This window comes from Oncorhynchus kisutch, linkage group LG17, assembly GCF_002021735.2.
Source record: "Oncorhynchus kisutch isolate 150728-3 linkage group LG17, Okis_V2, whole genome shotgun sequence".
Lineage (NCBI taxonomy): Eukaryota > Metazoa > Chordata > Actinopteri > Salmoniformes > Salmonidae > Oncorhynchus > Oncorhynchus kisutch.
This window is the reverse complement of record NC_034190.2, coordinates 57,708,060-57,724,821: the sequence shown is the minus strand read 5'-3', so window position 1 is coordinate 57,724,821 and position 16,762 is coordinate 57,708,060. Positions and strand designations below refer to the sequence as shown.

At 41.5% G+C, this 16,762-nt stretch overlaps 1 protein-coding gene across 2 annotated transcripts; it reads left to right on the top strand.

The window, feature by feature from the left end:
* The first annotated feature begins 7,521 nt into the window (after positions 1-7,521).
* LOC109907971 (NSFL1 cofactor p47-like) lies at positions 7,522-16,467 on the top strand. Of its 2 annotated transcripts, none has more exons than XM_020506287.2 (9): positions 7,522-7,697; positions 8,410-8,516; positions 8,704-8,781; positions 13,893-14,058; positions 14,192-14,287; positions 14,408-14,520; positions 14,734-14,871; positions 15,344-15,514; positions 15,607-16,467. In XM_020506287.2, the coding sequence occupies exons 1-9, from the start codon at positions 7,596-7,598 to the stop codon at positions 15,767-15,769; spliced, it is 1,134 nt and encodes a 377-aa protein (XP_020361876.1). In that variant the 5' UTR covers positions 7,522-7,595; the 3' UTR covers positions 15,770-16,467. The 2 variants fall into 2 exon arrangements, with proteins under 2 accessions (XP_020361876.1, XP_020361878.1); XM_020506289.2 differs by having other exon boundaries at positions 7,525-7,697; positions 14,411-14,520.
* The last annotated feature ends 295 nt before the right edge of the window (positions 16,468-16,762 follow it).

Here is a 16,762-nt window from a genome sequence, read left to right as displayed (position 1 = left end):
AGACCAATTCTTTCTTTGGCCGCCTCTCCTTCCAGTTCTCTGCTGCCAATGACTGGAACGAACTACAAAAATCTCTGAAACTGGAAACACTTATCTCCCTCACTAGCTTTAAGCACCAACTGTCAGAGCAGCTCACAGATTACTGCACCTGTACATAGCCCACCTATAATTTAGCCCAAACAACTACCTCTTTCCCAACTGTATTTAATTTGTATTTATTTATTTATTTTGCTCCTTTGCACCCCATTATTTTTTTATTTCTACTTTGCACATTCTTCCATTGCAAAACTACCATTCCAGTATTTTACTTGCTATATTGTATTTACTTTGCCATCATGGCCTTTTTTTTGCCTTTACCTCCCTTCTCACCTCATTTGCTCACATTGTATATAGACTTGTTTATACTGCATTATTGACTGTATGTTTGTTTTTACTCCATGTGTAACTCTGTGTCGTTTTATCTGTCGAACTGCTTTGCTTTATCTTGGCCAGGTCGCAATTGTAAATGAGAACTTGTTCTCAACTTGCCTACCTGGTTAAATAAAGGTAAAATAAAAATAAATAAAAAAGGTAGATTAAAGATAGGTAGATAGGGAGGTAGGTAGATTTAGAGGGAGTGAGGGAAGAAGATAAGAAAGAGACTGCGTGTGGATGGAGGAGTGCCATTGCATGCAGTTTTGACTCACTGATTAAAATGTCAGAGTTATAAATGAGCAAGGTCAGTGTGTGTGTGGGGGGGGGGGGGGGGGGGGGAGCATGGGGGGTCTAAACTAGAGTGGAAGGGACACTCAAAACAGGGAGATAAGTTCATCTCCTGTGTCTCCAGCACATCTCCAGCCCCTTAGTTGACTCCTTCCTGTTGATACCACACCATCTCTATGTATGAGCCCGTGCAGCAGCACAATAAAATGTTAAAACCCAGGGAATAACTTGGGGGACAAGCCCTTCCGTATTTAGGTCATTAAGGGCTGAAGATTTACATCACAGTAATTTCAGAGGATGCTACTGTTTTTGCTTTCCCTATCACAGATCTTTCCTCACTTAGTGCCGAACCAGGGAGATATATAATGACCTTATCTGCATACAGCCACACACATGGGGAATGCACAACAAGGATGGAGAGGGATTCAGAATGAGAGATGAAAATGATTAAACACAAATTCAAGCACAGTGGATAAATTGTTCTGGGCAGACAGTACAATCTCTTTCAAATGTTTGAATCATACTCGATGTCTGTAAAAATATTCAGTGGTGGAAAAAGTACCCAATTAGTCAAGCTTGATTAAAAGTAAAGATACCTTAATAGAAAATGTCTCAAGTAAAAGTGAACGTCACCCAGTAAAATTACTACTTGAGCAAAAGTCTAAAAGTATTTGGTTTTAAATACTGTATACTTAAGTATCAAAAGTAAATGTAATTGATAAAATGTACTTAAGTATCAAAAGTAAAAGTATAAATCATTTCAAATTCCTTATATTAAGCAGACCAAGATGGCATGATTTGATTGTTTTTATAATTTATGGATAGCCAGGGGAACACTCTAACACTCAGACATCATTTGCAAACAAAGCATGTGTCTTTAGTGAGTCTGCCAGATCAGAGGCGGTAGGGATGACCAGGGGATGTTCTCTTGTGCGTGAATTGGACCATTTTCCTGTCCTGCTAAGCATTCAAAATTTACTTTTGTGTGTCAGGGAAAATGTATGGAGTAAAAAGTACATTATTTTCTTTAGGAATCTAGTGAAGTAAAATTAAAAGTTGCCCCCCCCCAAAATAAAACAGTAAAGTAAAGTACAAATACCCCCAAAAACTACTTAAGTAGTACTTCAAAGTATTTTTACTTATGTACTTTACGCCACTGACAATGTTTTTATGTTTCTGAAACAAATCCTATGTGCCCCGCAGGTCATAAGGTCACCCCTTTTCCATCAACTGACAAGTAGGGTGTGGGAGGAAGGGAGGAAAGAGGACCCACCCGTCTTAAACTATCAGGAGTCATAAAGGACGCAACGGTTATTTTACGACATGGTGCTATTGCCTGAGGTGGGAATTGAGAGCAGGGTAATTTCACCACTTTTGTGAGTGTTGTCTCTTTTTTCTCTGGTTTATGGTGCTTGGCAGATGCCCGTATCAACTCCCACAAGCTACTCATGCTGTTTTTAACGTTACTTAATTACATTATACTACCAAAATCAAAGGTTGTACAATCGCCTTACTGTTAATCAGGAATATAAACCCAACCACTGATAATGTTATTTGCTTCCATGTCTGCCTTTGCTACAGTCTCACTCATCATAAGCTCTCCTTTCTCAAGGCGATCTTCTAAATAAACCAATTTATTAAATGAAAAATTCTACAGTGCACATTGTTGTCTTATTCTTGAATCATAGGTCTATGAATCCTTATGTCTCAGGGGTCTGGAGCTCACTCTCTTGCTCTGTATCTATGCACTGTTGCCTCATTGTTCAGACCCTGGGCAATAAGAAAAACTGTGGCGGGAAAAACAAAAAAATGTTGTCACTGAAACCACTCCTGAAATGTTAAATAGTTATTTCTGTATGCAAAACAACTTAATCAGTCTCTCTCTCTCACTCTCTCTGTCTGTGTGTGTGTGTGTACACGCGTGTGTGTGTTTGTGCATACAGGATGTTGAGGGACGGGGGCTGAGAGGTACTTGGTGACAGCAAGGATTTTTTCCATTTAATTAGCCTTGAAGATCAAACGGCTACGAGCACATTAAAAATCCATCTTTTTATTTCCCTCCAGAAACAATTAAGAAGCTCCCCATCTAAAGCCTGCTTTTAAGAAGCTCCCCAACTAAAGCCTGCTTAGCCACGCTGTCTGGCTCCCTGTGGGTGCTCTGTGATGTTACACATTAGTCATTTAGCAGACACTCTTATTCAGTGACTTACAGGAGCAATTAGGGTTAAGTGCTGTGCTCAAGGTCACATCAACAGATTTACACTACACTACATTTACATTACACAGGTCACGTATTACATGTCTGGAACATAGATGTTTGGGAACAAAGGTGAGCTATATCACAAATTAGATATTTTTTCTTTAGAATGTTGGTTTAGGATAATCGTTTTCAGAAACGGGGATCTGTGGTGACGTGATAGATTTTCTTTGTGTACATTTCATTTCACACAGAGGAGTTTCAGTCCAGAGCTAACTTATGGCTGCTGGAGTAGGTAAGCAACATGACATGTCTAGTGACCTTGACCTTGACATGTGACCTTGTGAGGAGTCACAGAGCATCTCCCTTAGAAAGAGTATGGATGTACAATACCTTTTTATGAAGACCAGCAATTGAAGCTGCAAGCGGTATTTCCAATGTGAGGTAGCAGGTGCTCCCGGTCTAAACCAATTTTTATATTTTGTTGCCATCTTGTGGCACAATATGACAATGAATTAGTCTAATTATGTGCGGCACATCAGTTTGATTCTAGGTGAACTGGAGGCATAACTCCAGGAATCAAGGAACCAGAATGTATTATATTTATTTATTAGTGAAAACATTGATATATTGACTATGCTAATAGTTTTGATAAGCTAGTCTTAATTAAATTGTTAAAATGCTCTTTGAAATCTTAACATAAACAAAAATGCCCTGGCCAAGCTGTTTTCACACCTGAGCAAAAGAAAACAGGAAAATTTGTGTTTTTTATGGCCACACAGTATGGTCAATTCATGAATCTACACTGATAATACAAAACATTAAGAACACCTGCTCTTTCCATGACATAGCTTTCAACTGGATTAACCTGGTCAGTCTATGATCCCTTATTAATGTCACTAGTTAAATCCACTTCAATCACTGTACAGTAGCAAGAATAATAAATTCTGCACAAATGAGTCATAATATTTTATCTGATCTTCATCTTAGTCACAACAGTAGACAAACACAGTGTGTGTAAACTAATAACACATACAGTTGAAGTCGGTAGTTTCCATACACCTTAGCAAACTACATTTAAACTCAGTTTTTCACAATTCCTGACATTTAATCAGAGTATAAATGAGTCCTCATCCTTGCTGAGTGGCCTTTCAGGTTATGTTGATATAGGACTCATTTTACTGTGGATATAGATAATTTTGTACCTGTTTCCGTCTGGCATCTTCACAAGGTCCTTTGCTGTTGTTCTGGGATTGATTTGCACTTTTCGCACCAAAGTACATTCATCTCAAGGAGACAGAACACGTCTCCTTCCTGAGCGGTATGATGGCTGCGTGGTCCCATGGTGTTTATACTTACTATTGTTTGTACAGATGAACGTGGTACCTTCAGGCATTTGGGAATTGCTCCCAAGGATGAACCAGACTTGTGGAGGTCTACAATTTATTTTCTGTGGTCTTGGCCCGAGTTCTTTTGATTTTCCCATGATGTCAAGCAAAGAGCCACTGAGTTTGAAGGTAGGCCTTGAAATACATCCACAGGTACACCTCCAATAGACTTTTGAATTTTCCAAGCTGTTTAAAGGCACAGTCTACTTAGCGTATGTAAACTTCTGACCCACTGGAATTGTGATACAGTGAATTATAAGTGAAATAATCTGTCTATAAACATTTGTTGGAAAAATGACTTGTGTCATGCACAAAGTAGATGTCCTAACCGACTTGCCAAAACTATAGTTTGTTAACAAGAAATGTGTGGAGTAATTGAAAAACAAGTTTTAATGACTCCAACCTATGTGTATGTAAACTTCCGACTTCAACTGTACATTATTGTATTTTTCTTGCCAATATTGAATACATTATTTAAACATTCACAGTTTAGGTTGGAAAATGTATGTGATCCCCTAGGCTAATGAGTCCAATCAATGAGACGAGATTGGAGATGTTGGTTAGAGATGCCCTGCCCTCTTAAAATCACTCAGAAAATGTGAGTTTTCTATTCACTGATGTGAACCATGCCTCGAACAAAAGAGATCTCAGAAGACCTAAGATTAAGAATAGTTGATTTGCATAAAGTTGGAAAGGGTTACAAAAGTATCTATAAAAGCCTTGATGTTCATCAGTCCACGGTAAGACGAATTGTGTATAAATGGAGAAAGTTAAGCACTGTTACAACTCTCCCTAGGAGTGGCCATCCTGCAAAGATGACTGCAAAAGTGCAGAATGCTCAATGAGGTTAAGAAGAATCCTAGAGTGTCAGCTAAAGACTTACAGAAATCTCTGGAACATGCTAGCATCTCTCTTGACGAGTCTACGATACGTAAAACACTAAACAAGAATGGTGTTCATGGAAGGACACCACGGAAGAATGCACTGCTGTCCAGAAAAACATTGCTGCACGTCCGAAGTTCACAAAAGTGCACCTGGATGTTCCACAGTGCTTCTGGACAGATGAAACTAAAGTTGAGTTGTTTGGCAGGAACACACAACACTATGTGTGGATAAAAAAAGGCACAGCACAGCACACCAACATCAAAACCTCATCCCAACTGTAAAGTATGGTGGAGGAAGCATCATGGTTTGGGGCTGCCTCAGGGCCTGGACAGCTTGCTATCATCGACGGAAAAATGTCTTCCCAAGTTTAGCCTTACATTCTCCTGAAAAATGTCTTGATATCTGTCCGGCAATTGAAGCTCAACAGAAGTTGGGTGATGCAACAGGGCAACGACCCAAAACACAGAAGTAAATCAACAACAGAATGGCTTCAGAAGAAAATACACCTTCTGGAGTGACCCAGTCAGAGTCCTGACCTCAACCCAATTTTAAAATGCTGTGGCATGACCTCGAGAGCAGATGGCACCAGACATCCTAAGAATATCGCTGAACAGAAACAGTTTTGTAAAGATTAATTGTCCAAAATTCCTCCTGACCGTTGTGCAGGTCTGATCCACAACTACAGAAAATGTTTAGTTGAGTTTATTGCAGCCAAAGGAGGGTCAACCAGCAAAGGAGGGTTCACAAACTTTTTCCACCCTACACTGTGAATGTTTACACAGTGTGTTCAATAAAGATATGAAAATGTATAATTGTGTGCGTTATTAGTTTAAGCAGACTGTGCTTGTCTATTGTTGTGACTATCTATTGTTTATGACCAATTTATGCAGAAATCCAGGTAATTCCAAAGGGTTCACATACTTTTTCTTGCCACTGTAGATGAAGGGGAGGAGACAGGTTAAAGCAGGATTTTTAAGCTTTGAGACAATTGAGACATGGATTATGTATGTGTGCCATTCAGAAGGTAAATGGGGAAGACACCGGTTTGTGTCTAGAACTACAACGCTGCTGTGTTTTCCACACTCAACAGTTTCCTGTGTGTGTCAAGAATGATCCAACACCCCAAAGACAACTGTGGGAAGCATTGGAGTCAACATGGGCCAGCAACCCTGTGGAATGCTTTCGACACCTTGTAGAGTCCATGCCCACGACAAATTGAGGCTGGGGGGGGGGTGCAACTCAATATTAGGAAGACGTTCCTAATATTTGGCATACTCAGTGCATATATTAGATGGTTAGTGTTTAAATGCCCTCTTTATAGAGAGCAATAGTGAAGGCTTATTTTTGTACGGACTAACTCTGCCATGGTTCTTTGGACAAAGCCTATGGGAAAGTAAATGGAGTTTTGTAGAGTTTTTGGATAAATGCTAAAAATAAGGTCTGTGGTAAAAACAGGCTTAGGAGATCCGATACAGTTTCATCTATGAGAATCTTCATCAGCTAACGTCACTTGTGAATTTTGAAGCATTTCTGTAATAAAATGAAACACAAAGCACATAAAAGGCTTCATAATTCATAAAGGTCATGCTAACTGACTGATATTATCTTATTAAACAAAACATATAAGATCTCCTAAGCCTGTGTTAAACTCTGACCTTATTTTCGCCGTTTATCCCCATTCATTTTCCGCATAGGAATGGCTAAACAAAACAGAGGTAACTAATTTCAGTTTTTTAGGACTATAAACTGGCGAGCTCTATTAGAGACGAAGAAACAATTCAAATAGAAATCTTATCAGATAGTCCAGGGGAATTCTTGAAGAATATAACTTATAAATGCCCAAAAAGTATTTAATAGTAGAACTGATATAACCATCAGAACCCAAAATATAAGCTTGCTTTGATTGTAAACAAACACCAATATAGACTTAAAAAACGTGGTTAAAACTAAAATGTTGATCCCATTCATGGTCTGTCAATGAATTTGAGAGTAGTTAGTGCTCCAGTCCAACCCCTCAGCTGTTTAGAAAAACAAGCGGCAGTGACTACTTTGTTGATTATTCAAATCCCAGATTGACCCTTTGTTATGGCAGAAAATACTGCTATATTTGTTATGGTAATAGTAGCCTCTACTAGGCTTTCTTCACCTCATCTTTGTGAGTGAGGCCTGGAAGCAGTAACTATGGTAATAGCCAACAGATAATACCATTTTAGATAAAAATGTCAAATCTATGTGAAATATTATTCCTCCAAATAACATGTATTAACTTTGTCAGGAAAATACAAAACGTCATAAACATTGTTCACATGTAGGCCTGTTTGCCTTACCCTCCTGTAGCCTACTGCATTTAGCTGAGATAGGAACCAAGTTGGTAGGTGATTCCTCAACTGGAGTCGGAACAGTCATTGAATGGGCATATCAAAATGGCGGACCAAGAATCCTCGGTGAGGGAGTTCGTTGCTGTTACTGATGTTGATGAAGAGAGGGCCCGTTTTTTCTTGGAGTCTGCCGGTTGGGATTTGCAGGTACATGCTGGTCACATCGACCTACCAATTGTACTACATGTGATATTTGAAGTTAACTCACAACATACGAATGACAGTATCTAGTTAGCTAACACTTACTAGCAGGCTAGCTACTGTACTAGTTTCTGCAAGTCACTCTTTCTCACAACAATAGATCGAGTGACCATTGCGGTCATATTCCCTGGTATCTAGTTATCTACCAATCAGTTTCACACAGATACCAATGTTTTACTACCACTGCCTAGTAGCGAGTTTAATGTTAACTTGCTAACAAATCCGTTTCATTTATGAATGGCTCACTGCGTTCTAGCTAACTAATGTTATCTGGCTAACAAGCTAGCTAGCAGATTAGCTAGGGGGCTAATTTAGCAAACGATTGTAACTAATGCGTTAGCTAACTATCCGATTGGCATATTATGGTCCAGCAGTAAGCCAATCTCACAACTACCTCACAACATTTTCCAACTAGTCACTGAGATGATGGCTAATGTATCAGATGTTTCCCATCCTAACGTTAATTGCTAGCAAGTATAATATGTATAAGAACATCCTTCTCAGCTAACTACTAGTAGGTAGCTACTTCTTAATTCGGCAAGTTCACAATTAAACTCGAACTAGCCAACGTTAGATAGCTAGTAATCAGCTTTAGACTATGACTAGACATTGAGCTCTTGACGTTTGAATGACATGGAATCTTGGTCTCTTTCCTTAGCTTGCCCTGGCCAGTTTCTTTGAAGATGGTGCTGAGGATGACATAGTGACATTACCTCAGCCAGAGAGTGGTGGATCCTCTGTGCCTCGTTCCACAGGGCCTGGCAGGTACATAGCTAACTGACCTATGTAAATCTATTGTTGCACTGTCATTCTATGTACCATTAAAACAGGATGCCCATATCCTTTCAGTGTTGCCTTTGTCATTTTTTTAATGATTATTCTATGAAACATTTCATGTTACATGATTAATGTTTGACCCTATTGTCATTCATTGTTTTTTGTGTGTGTAAAGGAGTGAAAATAGAGTGACCTCCTTCAGGGATATGATGCACGAGGAAGAAGATGACAGTGACGAGGAGGAAGGGGAAAGGTAAGTCTGTCTTTACTTCAATGACTTTAGAGTGTATGCATTTCACATTGCATGTAGGCCTAGGCTGTGTGTATTTTGGACAGTATAGGGTGCCTCCAGAATGTACCAAAACTATTTTGGTTTCTCTATTCAGTTCTCTCTAGGCTGGTATTGCTTTCTGCCACAACAGATTCTGCTGGGTGGGAATGGGTCCCTGTGTTACTTGTCAACAGTAGCTGTATATTTACCATCACAAACCGATGCTGGCACTAAGACCGCACTCAATGAGCTGTATAGGGCCATAAGCAAACGAGAGTGCACATCCAGAGGCGCCACTTCTAGTGGCTAGTGATTTTAATGCAGGGAAACTGAAATTCATCTTACCTCATTTTTACCAGCATGTCACTGTGCAGCTAGAGGTGAAACACTCTAGATCATCTTTATTCCACACACAAATGCATACAAAGGTCTCCCCACCCTCCCTTTGCCAAATCTGACCATAACTCTATCATCCTGATCTCGGCTTACAAGCCAAAACTCAAGCAGGAAGTACCAGTGATGTACTCAATATGGAGGTGATCTGATGAAGTGGATGCTAAGTCAAGGACTGTTTCAGGACACATCAGTCACCGCCTTCATTAACCTGTTTGGCGCAGGCGTGCCGCTAGCGACCCACCGCGACCACATCCGGTGAAATTGCAGGGCGCCAATTTCAAATGACAGAAATAGTAATAATAAATGAAAATACAAGTGTTATACATCAGTTGAAAGATTAACTTCTTGTTAATCCAGACGCTTTGTCAGATTTCAAAAGGCTTTACGGTGAAAGCAAACATGCGATTATCTGAGGACAGCGCCCCGCATACAAACATTTTCCAACCAAGCAGAGGAGTCACGCAAGTCAGAAATAGCAATAAAATAAATCACTTACCTTTGAAGAGCTTCATCTGGTTGCTGTTTTGTTTGATAAAGTCCTTCTTTATATCCCAAAAACTTTTGTTGACGCGTTTTGTTCAGTAATCCACTGGTTCAAAGGCGGTCAAAACGCGCAGACGAGTACATCCTAATAGTACCGGTGAAGTTAGTTGAAACATGTCAAACAATGTTTAACTAATCCTCAGGGTGACTTATCTAAATAATCAATAATATTTCAACCGGACAATAGCATATTCAATAGAAAGGGAAAAAAAACAAGGGCGTGCAAACCTGTACTGCATGCTTCCCCAGTCCCCTGACCAAAGGTCTTTTTCTTTGTCTTGTTTCAGAAAACAAGCCTGAAACTATGTCTAAAGTCTGACATCTAGTGGAAGCCATAGGAACTGCCAATTAACCAATTACATAGTCAATAGGCATTCAATGGAAAACCATTCACATTAAAAAAATCCCACTTCCTGGGTGGATTTTCCTCGGGTGAAAGCCTGCTGTTTTTTAGAAAGTGTTTTCTATCCAATGCTACCAAGTATATGCATATCCTAGCTTCTGGGCCTGAGTAACAGGCAGTTTACTTTGGGCACGTCATTCATACAAATTTCCGAATACTGCCCCGTCACTAAAAAGTTAAGTGCATCAACAAAGTCATCCCCACAGTGACCGCATGTACATATCCCATCCAGAAGCCATGGATTACAGGCAACATCCACACTGAGCTGAAGGCTAGAGCTGCCGCTTTCAAGGAGCAGGACACTAATCCGGACACTTATAAAATAAATCTCGCTACGACCTCCAAGCCATCAATACATGACTAAGCTCGAATCCTACTACACGGGCTCTGATGCTTGTTGGATGGGGCAGGGCTGGCAAACAATCACGGATTACAAAGGGAAACCCAGCTTCGAGGTGCCCAGTGATGCGAGCATACTAGACAGGCTAAGTTTCTTCTACGCTCGCGTCGAGGAAAGCAACACTGAACCATTCATGAAAGCACCAGCTGTTCCGGATGACTGATCTCGCTCTCTATAGCTGATGTAAGTAAGGCCTTTAAACAGTTTAACATTCACAAGGCCGCGGGGGCAGACGGATTACCAGGACGTGTATTTGGACCATGCGCTGACCTGCAAGTGTCTAAACTGACATTATGAACCTCTCCCTGGCCCAGTATGTAATACTTACACGTTTCAAGCAGACCACCATAGTCCCTGTGCCAAAGTTCGCCAAGGTAACCTGTCTAAAGGACTCTCGGCACGTAGCACTCACATCTGTAGCCATGAATTGCTTTTAAAGGCTGATCATGGCTTACATCAACAACGACATCCCAGAAACCCTGGACCCACTCCAATTCGCCCCAACAGATCCACAGATTATGCATTCTCTCGTGCACATGCACTCCACACTTCCCTCTCACACCTGGCCAAGAGGAACACCTACAGTGCATTCTGAAAGTATTCAGACCCCTTGACGTTTTACACATCGTTACGTTACAACCTTATTCTAAACTAAATATTTTTCCTCAATCTACACACTATCCCATAATGACAAAGCAGAAACAGGTTTCAATATTTTATCAAATCTTTTAAAACCTCTTGGAACTCTGGGGGCGGTATTTCATTTTTGGATAAAAAACGTTCCCGTTTTAAATGGAATATTTTGTCACGACAAGATGCTCGACTATGCATATAATTGACAGCTTTGGATAGAAAACACTGACGTTTCCAAAACTGCAAAGATATCAGCTGATGTATGAAGGGCTATATGAATGAATTTGATTTGAACTGATGTTACAGGCGAAACCCAGATAAAATCCAATCAGGAAGTGCCCCATATTTTGAAAGCGCTGCATGCCAATGACTCCTTATATGGCTGTGAATGGGCTACGAATGAGTTTACGTTTTCTACATATTCCCCAAGGTGTCTACAGCATTGTGACGTCTTTTTACGCATTTATGTTGAAGAATAGCCGTAAGGGACCACATTGAGCAAGTGGTCACATGATGGCTCCCGCAGAAGCTCTTGCGTAAAGTACTGAGGTAGCCATTATTCCAATCGCTTCTAATGAGAAACCAATTGTCCCGACGGATATATTATCGAATAGATGTGTGAAAAACACCTTGAGGATTGATTCTAAACAACGTTTGCCATGTTTCTGTCGATATTATGGAGCTAATTTTGAAAAATGTTTGCGTTGTAGTGACCGCATTTTCCGGTTGATTTCTCAGCCAAATGTGAAGAACAAACAGGAGCTATTTCGCCTACAAAAAAAATATTTTTTGGGGAAAAAAGGAACATTTGCTATCTAACTGGGAGTCTCCTGAGTGAAAACATCCAAAGTTCTTCAAAGGTAAATTATTTAATTTGATTGCTTTTCTTATTTTTGTGAAATTGTTGCCTGCTGCTAGCAGGGCATAATGCTATGCTAGGCTATGATAAACTTACACAAATGCTTGTCTAGCGTTGGCTGTGAAGCATATTTTGAAAATCTGAGATGACAGTGTGATTAACAAAAGGCTAAGCTGTGTCTCAATATATTTCATTTGTGATTTTCATGAATAGGAAGATTTTCTAGGGATATTTATGTCCGCTGCATTATGCTAATTAGTTTGAGGCGATGATTACACTCCCAGAGCCGGGTTTGAGAGTCTCAAGAAGTTAAAACTAAAACATACCTTATTAACAAGTATTCAGAACATCCTTGAGATGTTTCTACAACTTGATTGGAGTCCACCTGTGGTAAATTCATTTGATTGGACATGATTTGGAAAGGCACACACACCTTTCTATATAAGGACCCACAGTTGACAGTGCATGTCAGAGCAAAAACCGAGACACGAGGTCGAAGGAATTGTCCCTAGAGCTCCGAGACAGGATTGTGTCGAGGCACAGATCTGAGGAAGGGAACCAAAACACTTCTGCTGCATTGAAGATCCAAGAACACAGGGGTCTCCATCATTCTTAAATGGAAGAAGTTTGGAACCAACAAGACTCTTCCTAGAGCTGGCCACCCGGCCAAACTGAGCAATCGGGGGAGAAGGGCCTTGGTCAGGGAGGTGACCAAGGACCTGATGGTCACTCTGACAGAGCTCCAGAGTTCCTCTGTGGAGATGGGAGAATCTTCCAGGACAAACATCTCTGCAGCACTCTACCAATCAGGCCTTTATGGTAGAGTGGCCAGACGGAGGCCACTACTCAGTAAAAGGCAAGTGACAGGCTTTTGTGGAGCGATGGGTAACGATGCTTCATGGGTAACTGTTGTTGATGTGTGCAGAGGGTCCCTGGTTCTCGCCCGGGTATGGGCGAGGGGACGGTCTAAAGTTATACTGTTACACCAGGGCAACAACTTCTCCCTCAAAGTCAGCAAGACAAAGAAGCTGATTGTGGACTACAGAAAACGGAGGGGCTATAGTGGAGTGTGTCGAGCATAAAGTTCCTCGGTGTTCACATCACTAAGGAATTATCATGGTCCACACACAAACACAGTTGACATTGCCGCTTTCCCCTCAGGAGGCTGAAAAGATTAGGCATATGTCCTCAGATCCTCAGTTATACAGCTGCACCATTTGAGAGCATCTTGACTGGCTGCATCACTGCTTGGAATGGCAACTGCTCGGCATCCGACCGCAAGGCGCTACAGAGTCTAGTGCATATGGCCCAGTACGTCACTGGGGCTGAGCTACCTGCCAGGCAGCGTCAGAGGAAGGCTCTTAAAAACTGTCAGACTCCAGACACCCAAGTCATAGACTGTTCTCTCTGCTACTGCATGGTAAGCGGTACCGATGCACCAAGTCTGGAACCAACAGGATCCTGAGCAGCTTCTACCCCCAAGCCATAAGACTGCTAGTTAGTCTGGGTTGCACTAACTCTTGACTCATCACATACGCTGCTGCTATTGTTTGTTTATATTGTTGCCTTGTCACTTTATCCCTACGAATATGTACCTCAATTACCTTGTATCCCTGCACTTTAACTTGGTTCAGGTACCCCGTGTATATAGCCAAGTTATCATTACTCATTCACTCCTCATCTTATTTTTGATTTCTCTGGTTTGTTTTGGAAGGCCCATAAGTAAGCCTTTCACTGTTAGTCTACATTGCTTTTGAAGCATGTGACAAATAAGATTAGATTTATTTGAATCACAGCATTGATGTTGATCCAAAATTCTGATTGTGTTGTATCCACATTCTTCCTTTGCTTCCCTCTAGGTTCTTTGCTGGGGGTTCTGAACGCAGTGGGCAGCAGATTGTGGGCCCCCCCAAGAAGAAGAGCTCTAATGAGGTGGTGGAGGACCTCTTCAAGGGGGCTAAGGAGCATGGGGCCGTACCTGTGGAGAAGGCTGGGAGAGGCCCAGGAGAGCCTAGTCGAGCCAGGGTAAGAAAAGCTTCTCCGTAATTGTGTCCTGCACCTATGTGTTATTATCCATATGTTTTGGAATTGACCTTAAATCATCAAGGTAAGGGTGTATGTTTTACTTACTCTTTTTCTCTTCTAACCCTCCCTCTAGCCGTTCATTGGCGGTGGCTACCGGCTTGGTGCAGCACCTGAGGAGGAGCCTGTTTATGTGGCTGGAGAGAGAAGAGCTGCTAACAGCCAGCAGGATGTTAGTTTGACAGTGAATTTATTTTAATAGATATTTTGTATTGCTAGTATAAATTTGATCTCGGAAGAGTACATTTACATTAGTATACTTGATGTAGCCTATTTTCTTTACTACGTGCTGAAGGTGCATGTAGTCCTGAAGCTGTGGAAGACAGGTTTCAGCCTGGGCGACGGTGAACTCAGAAACTACAGTGATCCTGGCAATGCCATTTTCCTGGAGTCGATCCGTAGGGGGTGAGTACACTGTCCATACTGTCTGCTTGTCATACGGTTTATATGCGTGGCTGCTCATGTCACATCATGTTCCTAAATCCATTTACTAAGTTAGAAATGAATTTATGGCATACGCATTCTGATCAGCACTGGACAGCTGGGGGACACGTTTCCGTTTTTCGTCTGTTTCCTCATTGCTAAAGCATTGTCATAAGAAGTCATTCCTCCTTTCAGGGAAATTCCTTTGGAGTTGAGACAGCGCTCCCGGGGGGGTCAGGTCAACTTGGATATGGAGGACCATCGGGATGAGGACTTCTCCAAACCCAAGGTTACCTTCAAGGCTTTCGGCGGGGAAGGACAGAAACTGGGCAGGTGAGCTCGATCTATTCTGAAAGAATGCATCACCTAGAACAGTGTTTCCTAACTCAGGTCCTCCAGTACCCCCAACAGTACATATAACTTGTTGTGGCCCCTGACAAGCCCACCTGATTCTACTTGTCAATTTATCATCAAGCCCTTCGCAAGTTGAATCAGGTGTTTTTGTCCAGGGCTACAACAAAAGTGTGTGCTGTTGGGGGTACTGGAAGACCAAAGTTGAGAAATACTGTTCTAGAAGGGTAATGTAAATTGTATTAACTCGCCTGTCTGTCCACCTGCCATGGAAGGGCTTTATAAATAAATGTGATTGATTGAATAGGGTGGCTGTTACACCTTATTACCACAAGGGGGTAGAAAAGGAAATAATGGCACAATGTGATTAGGTATTTGATTACGTTTTGTGTGTTTTCTAGATATGTAACTGTCAAACACAGTAATCACAATAAACGTCTTTTTCCCACCTCAGTGCCACCCCTGAACTGGTGTCTGCTCCGCGTATGGGGGACCAGGACCAGGTAACCAGTGAGGCCCAGGCCATCGCCTCTGTGAACCTGGACGCCTCTCAGCCTGTGACCAACATCCAGATCAGACTGGCCGACGGGGGGAGACTGGTGCAGAAGTTCAACCACACTCACAGGTCAGTTTTGGAGCCATTAAGCTCTACAGCGCCTTACTCCCACCATTACAAACAACATTAAATATTCTATCCATTATTTATCTTGTCCACAGGGTGTCGGACGTGCGTCAGTTTGTGGTGGGAGCTCGACCTTTAATGGCCGCGACAGAGTTTGTGCTCATAACAACCTTCCCCAACAAGGAGCTGACTGACGAGAGCCAGACGCTGCGGGATGCCAACCTGCTCAACGCAGTCATCGTGCAGCGGCTAAAGTGATGGAGCCTCCTGGTGGCCTGGCTGGTTCACAGCTCTTTGATCCCCCTGAGGGACGAGACACCATGGACTTATGGACTTCTAATTCCTTTTTTTTTTTTCTATAGTGATACGTTTTCCCTCTTCAGCAGTTGAGGGGCAAATGTGGGGAACGGATAGGGCTTCAAAGAAAGGCAGAAGAAACAGTGGATTTGGTGGTAAAAGCTGTTTAGAAAGTATTAGGTGAACACGCACAGTAACAATAAAGCTTTCTTAAGTTTCAGAGATTGCTTTAGATGTTCATAATACTGTCATTTGTTTTGTTCATCACTTTCTATCTTCCACTTATCTCTCTGGCTCAACTCTTGCCTGTTAGTTTGGCTTTTTCCACACAAGTTACCATCAGGTCAACCCAACCGCAAATGTACCCAATGTATGCCAGTAGCCTTATGCTCCCATCATATTCAGAATCTCAACAAAGCGTCAAAACAGTCCCAACACTAAGGAAGTGGGATTTAGATGCGTAACATGTAATAGCTAGATTGCTTTACTATCAAACTAATGATTGAACAGAAACTCACTTTATAACTTGTAGACAATGGGTTTTAGTGGCAGGTTGATCTCACTGATCGCTTTGCAGCCTTGGACAAAAACAGGACAGTTGGAATGATTGTTTGGACCTCTGGAAGGTAATTCAATAAATTTGTTTGATGTATATGGAATTCCTAGTCTTGCTATTTTCTATTATGAAGAGTTACAGAACATATGATTTCAAATTGATATTAAATCCATTCTTGAAAAAAATGTGTGCTTTGTTTTTCAGAAAGGCAGTCTGATGATATGCTAATGTGTTGGAGATGGTTCATTGACCCATGACTGCGAAATTGGTAACTAAATTGCGTTAGCTCCCCAAGCAAATGACTTTTACTCAGCGGGCTAACGGTCTTGGTATGCTTGAGACCTAGGTTTGAACCATATCCTAGTCTCTCAAACCAATCTGCTGGAATATGGAATGCT

Coding starts and splice junctions, on each gene's coding strand:
- LOC109907971 (XM_020506287.2), top strand. CDS start 7,596: ATGGCGGACCAAGAATCCTCGGTGAGGGAGTTCGTTGCTGTTACTGAT. Junction 8,782..13,892: donor GACGAGGAGGAAGGGGAAAG/GTAAGTCTGTCT, acceptor GCTTCCCTCTAG/GTTCTTTGCTGGGGGTTCTG. Junction 14,872..15,343: donor GAAGGACAGAAACTGGGCAG/GTGAGCTCGATC, acceptor TTCCCACCTCAG/TGCCACCCCTGAACTGGTGT.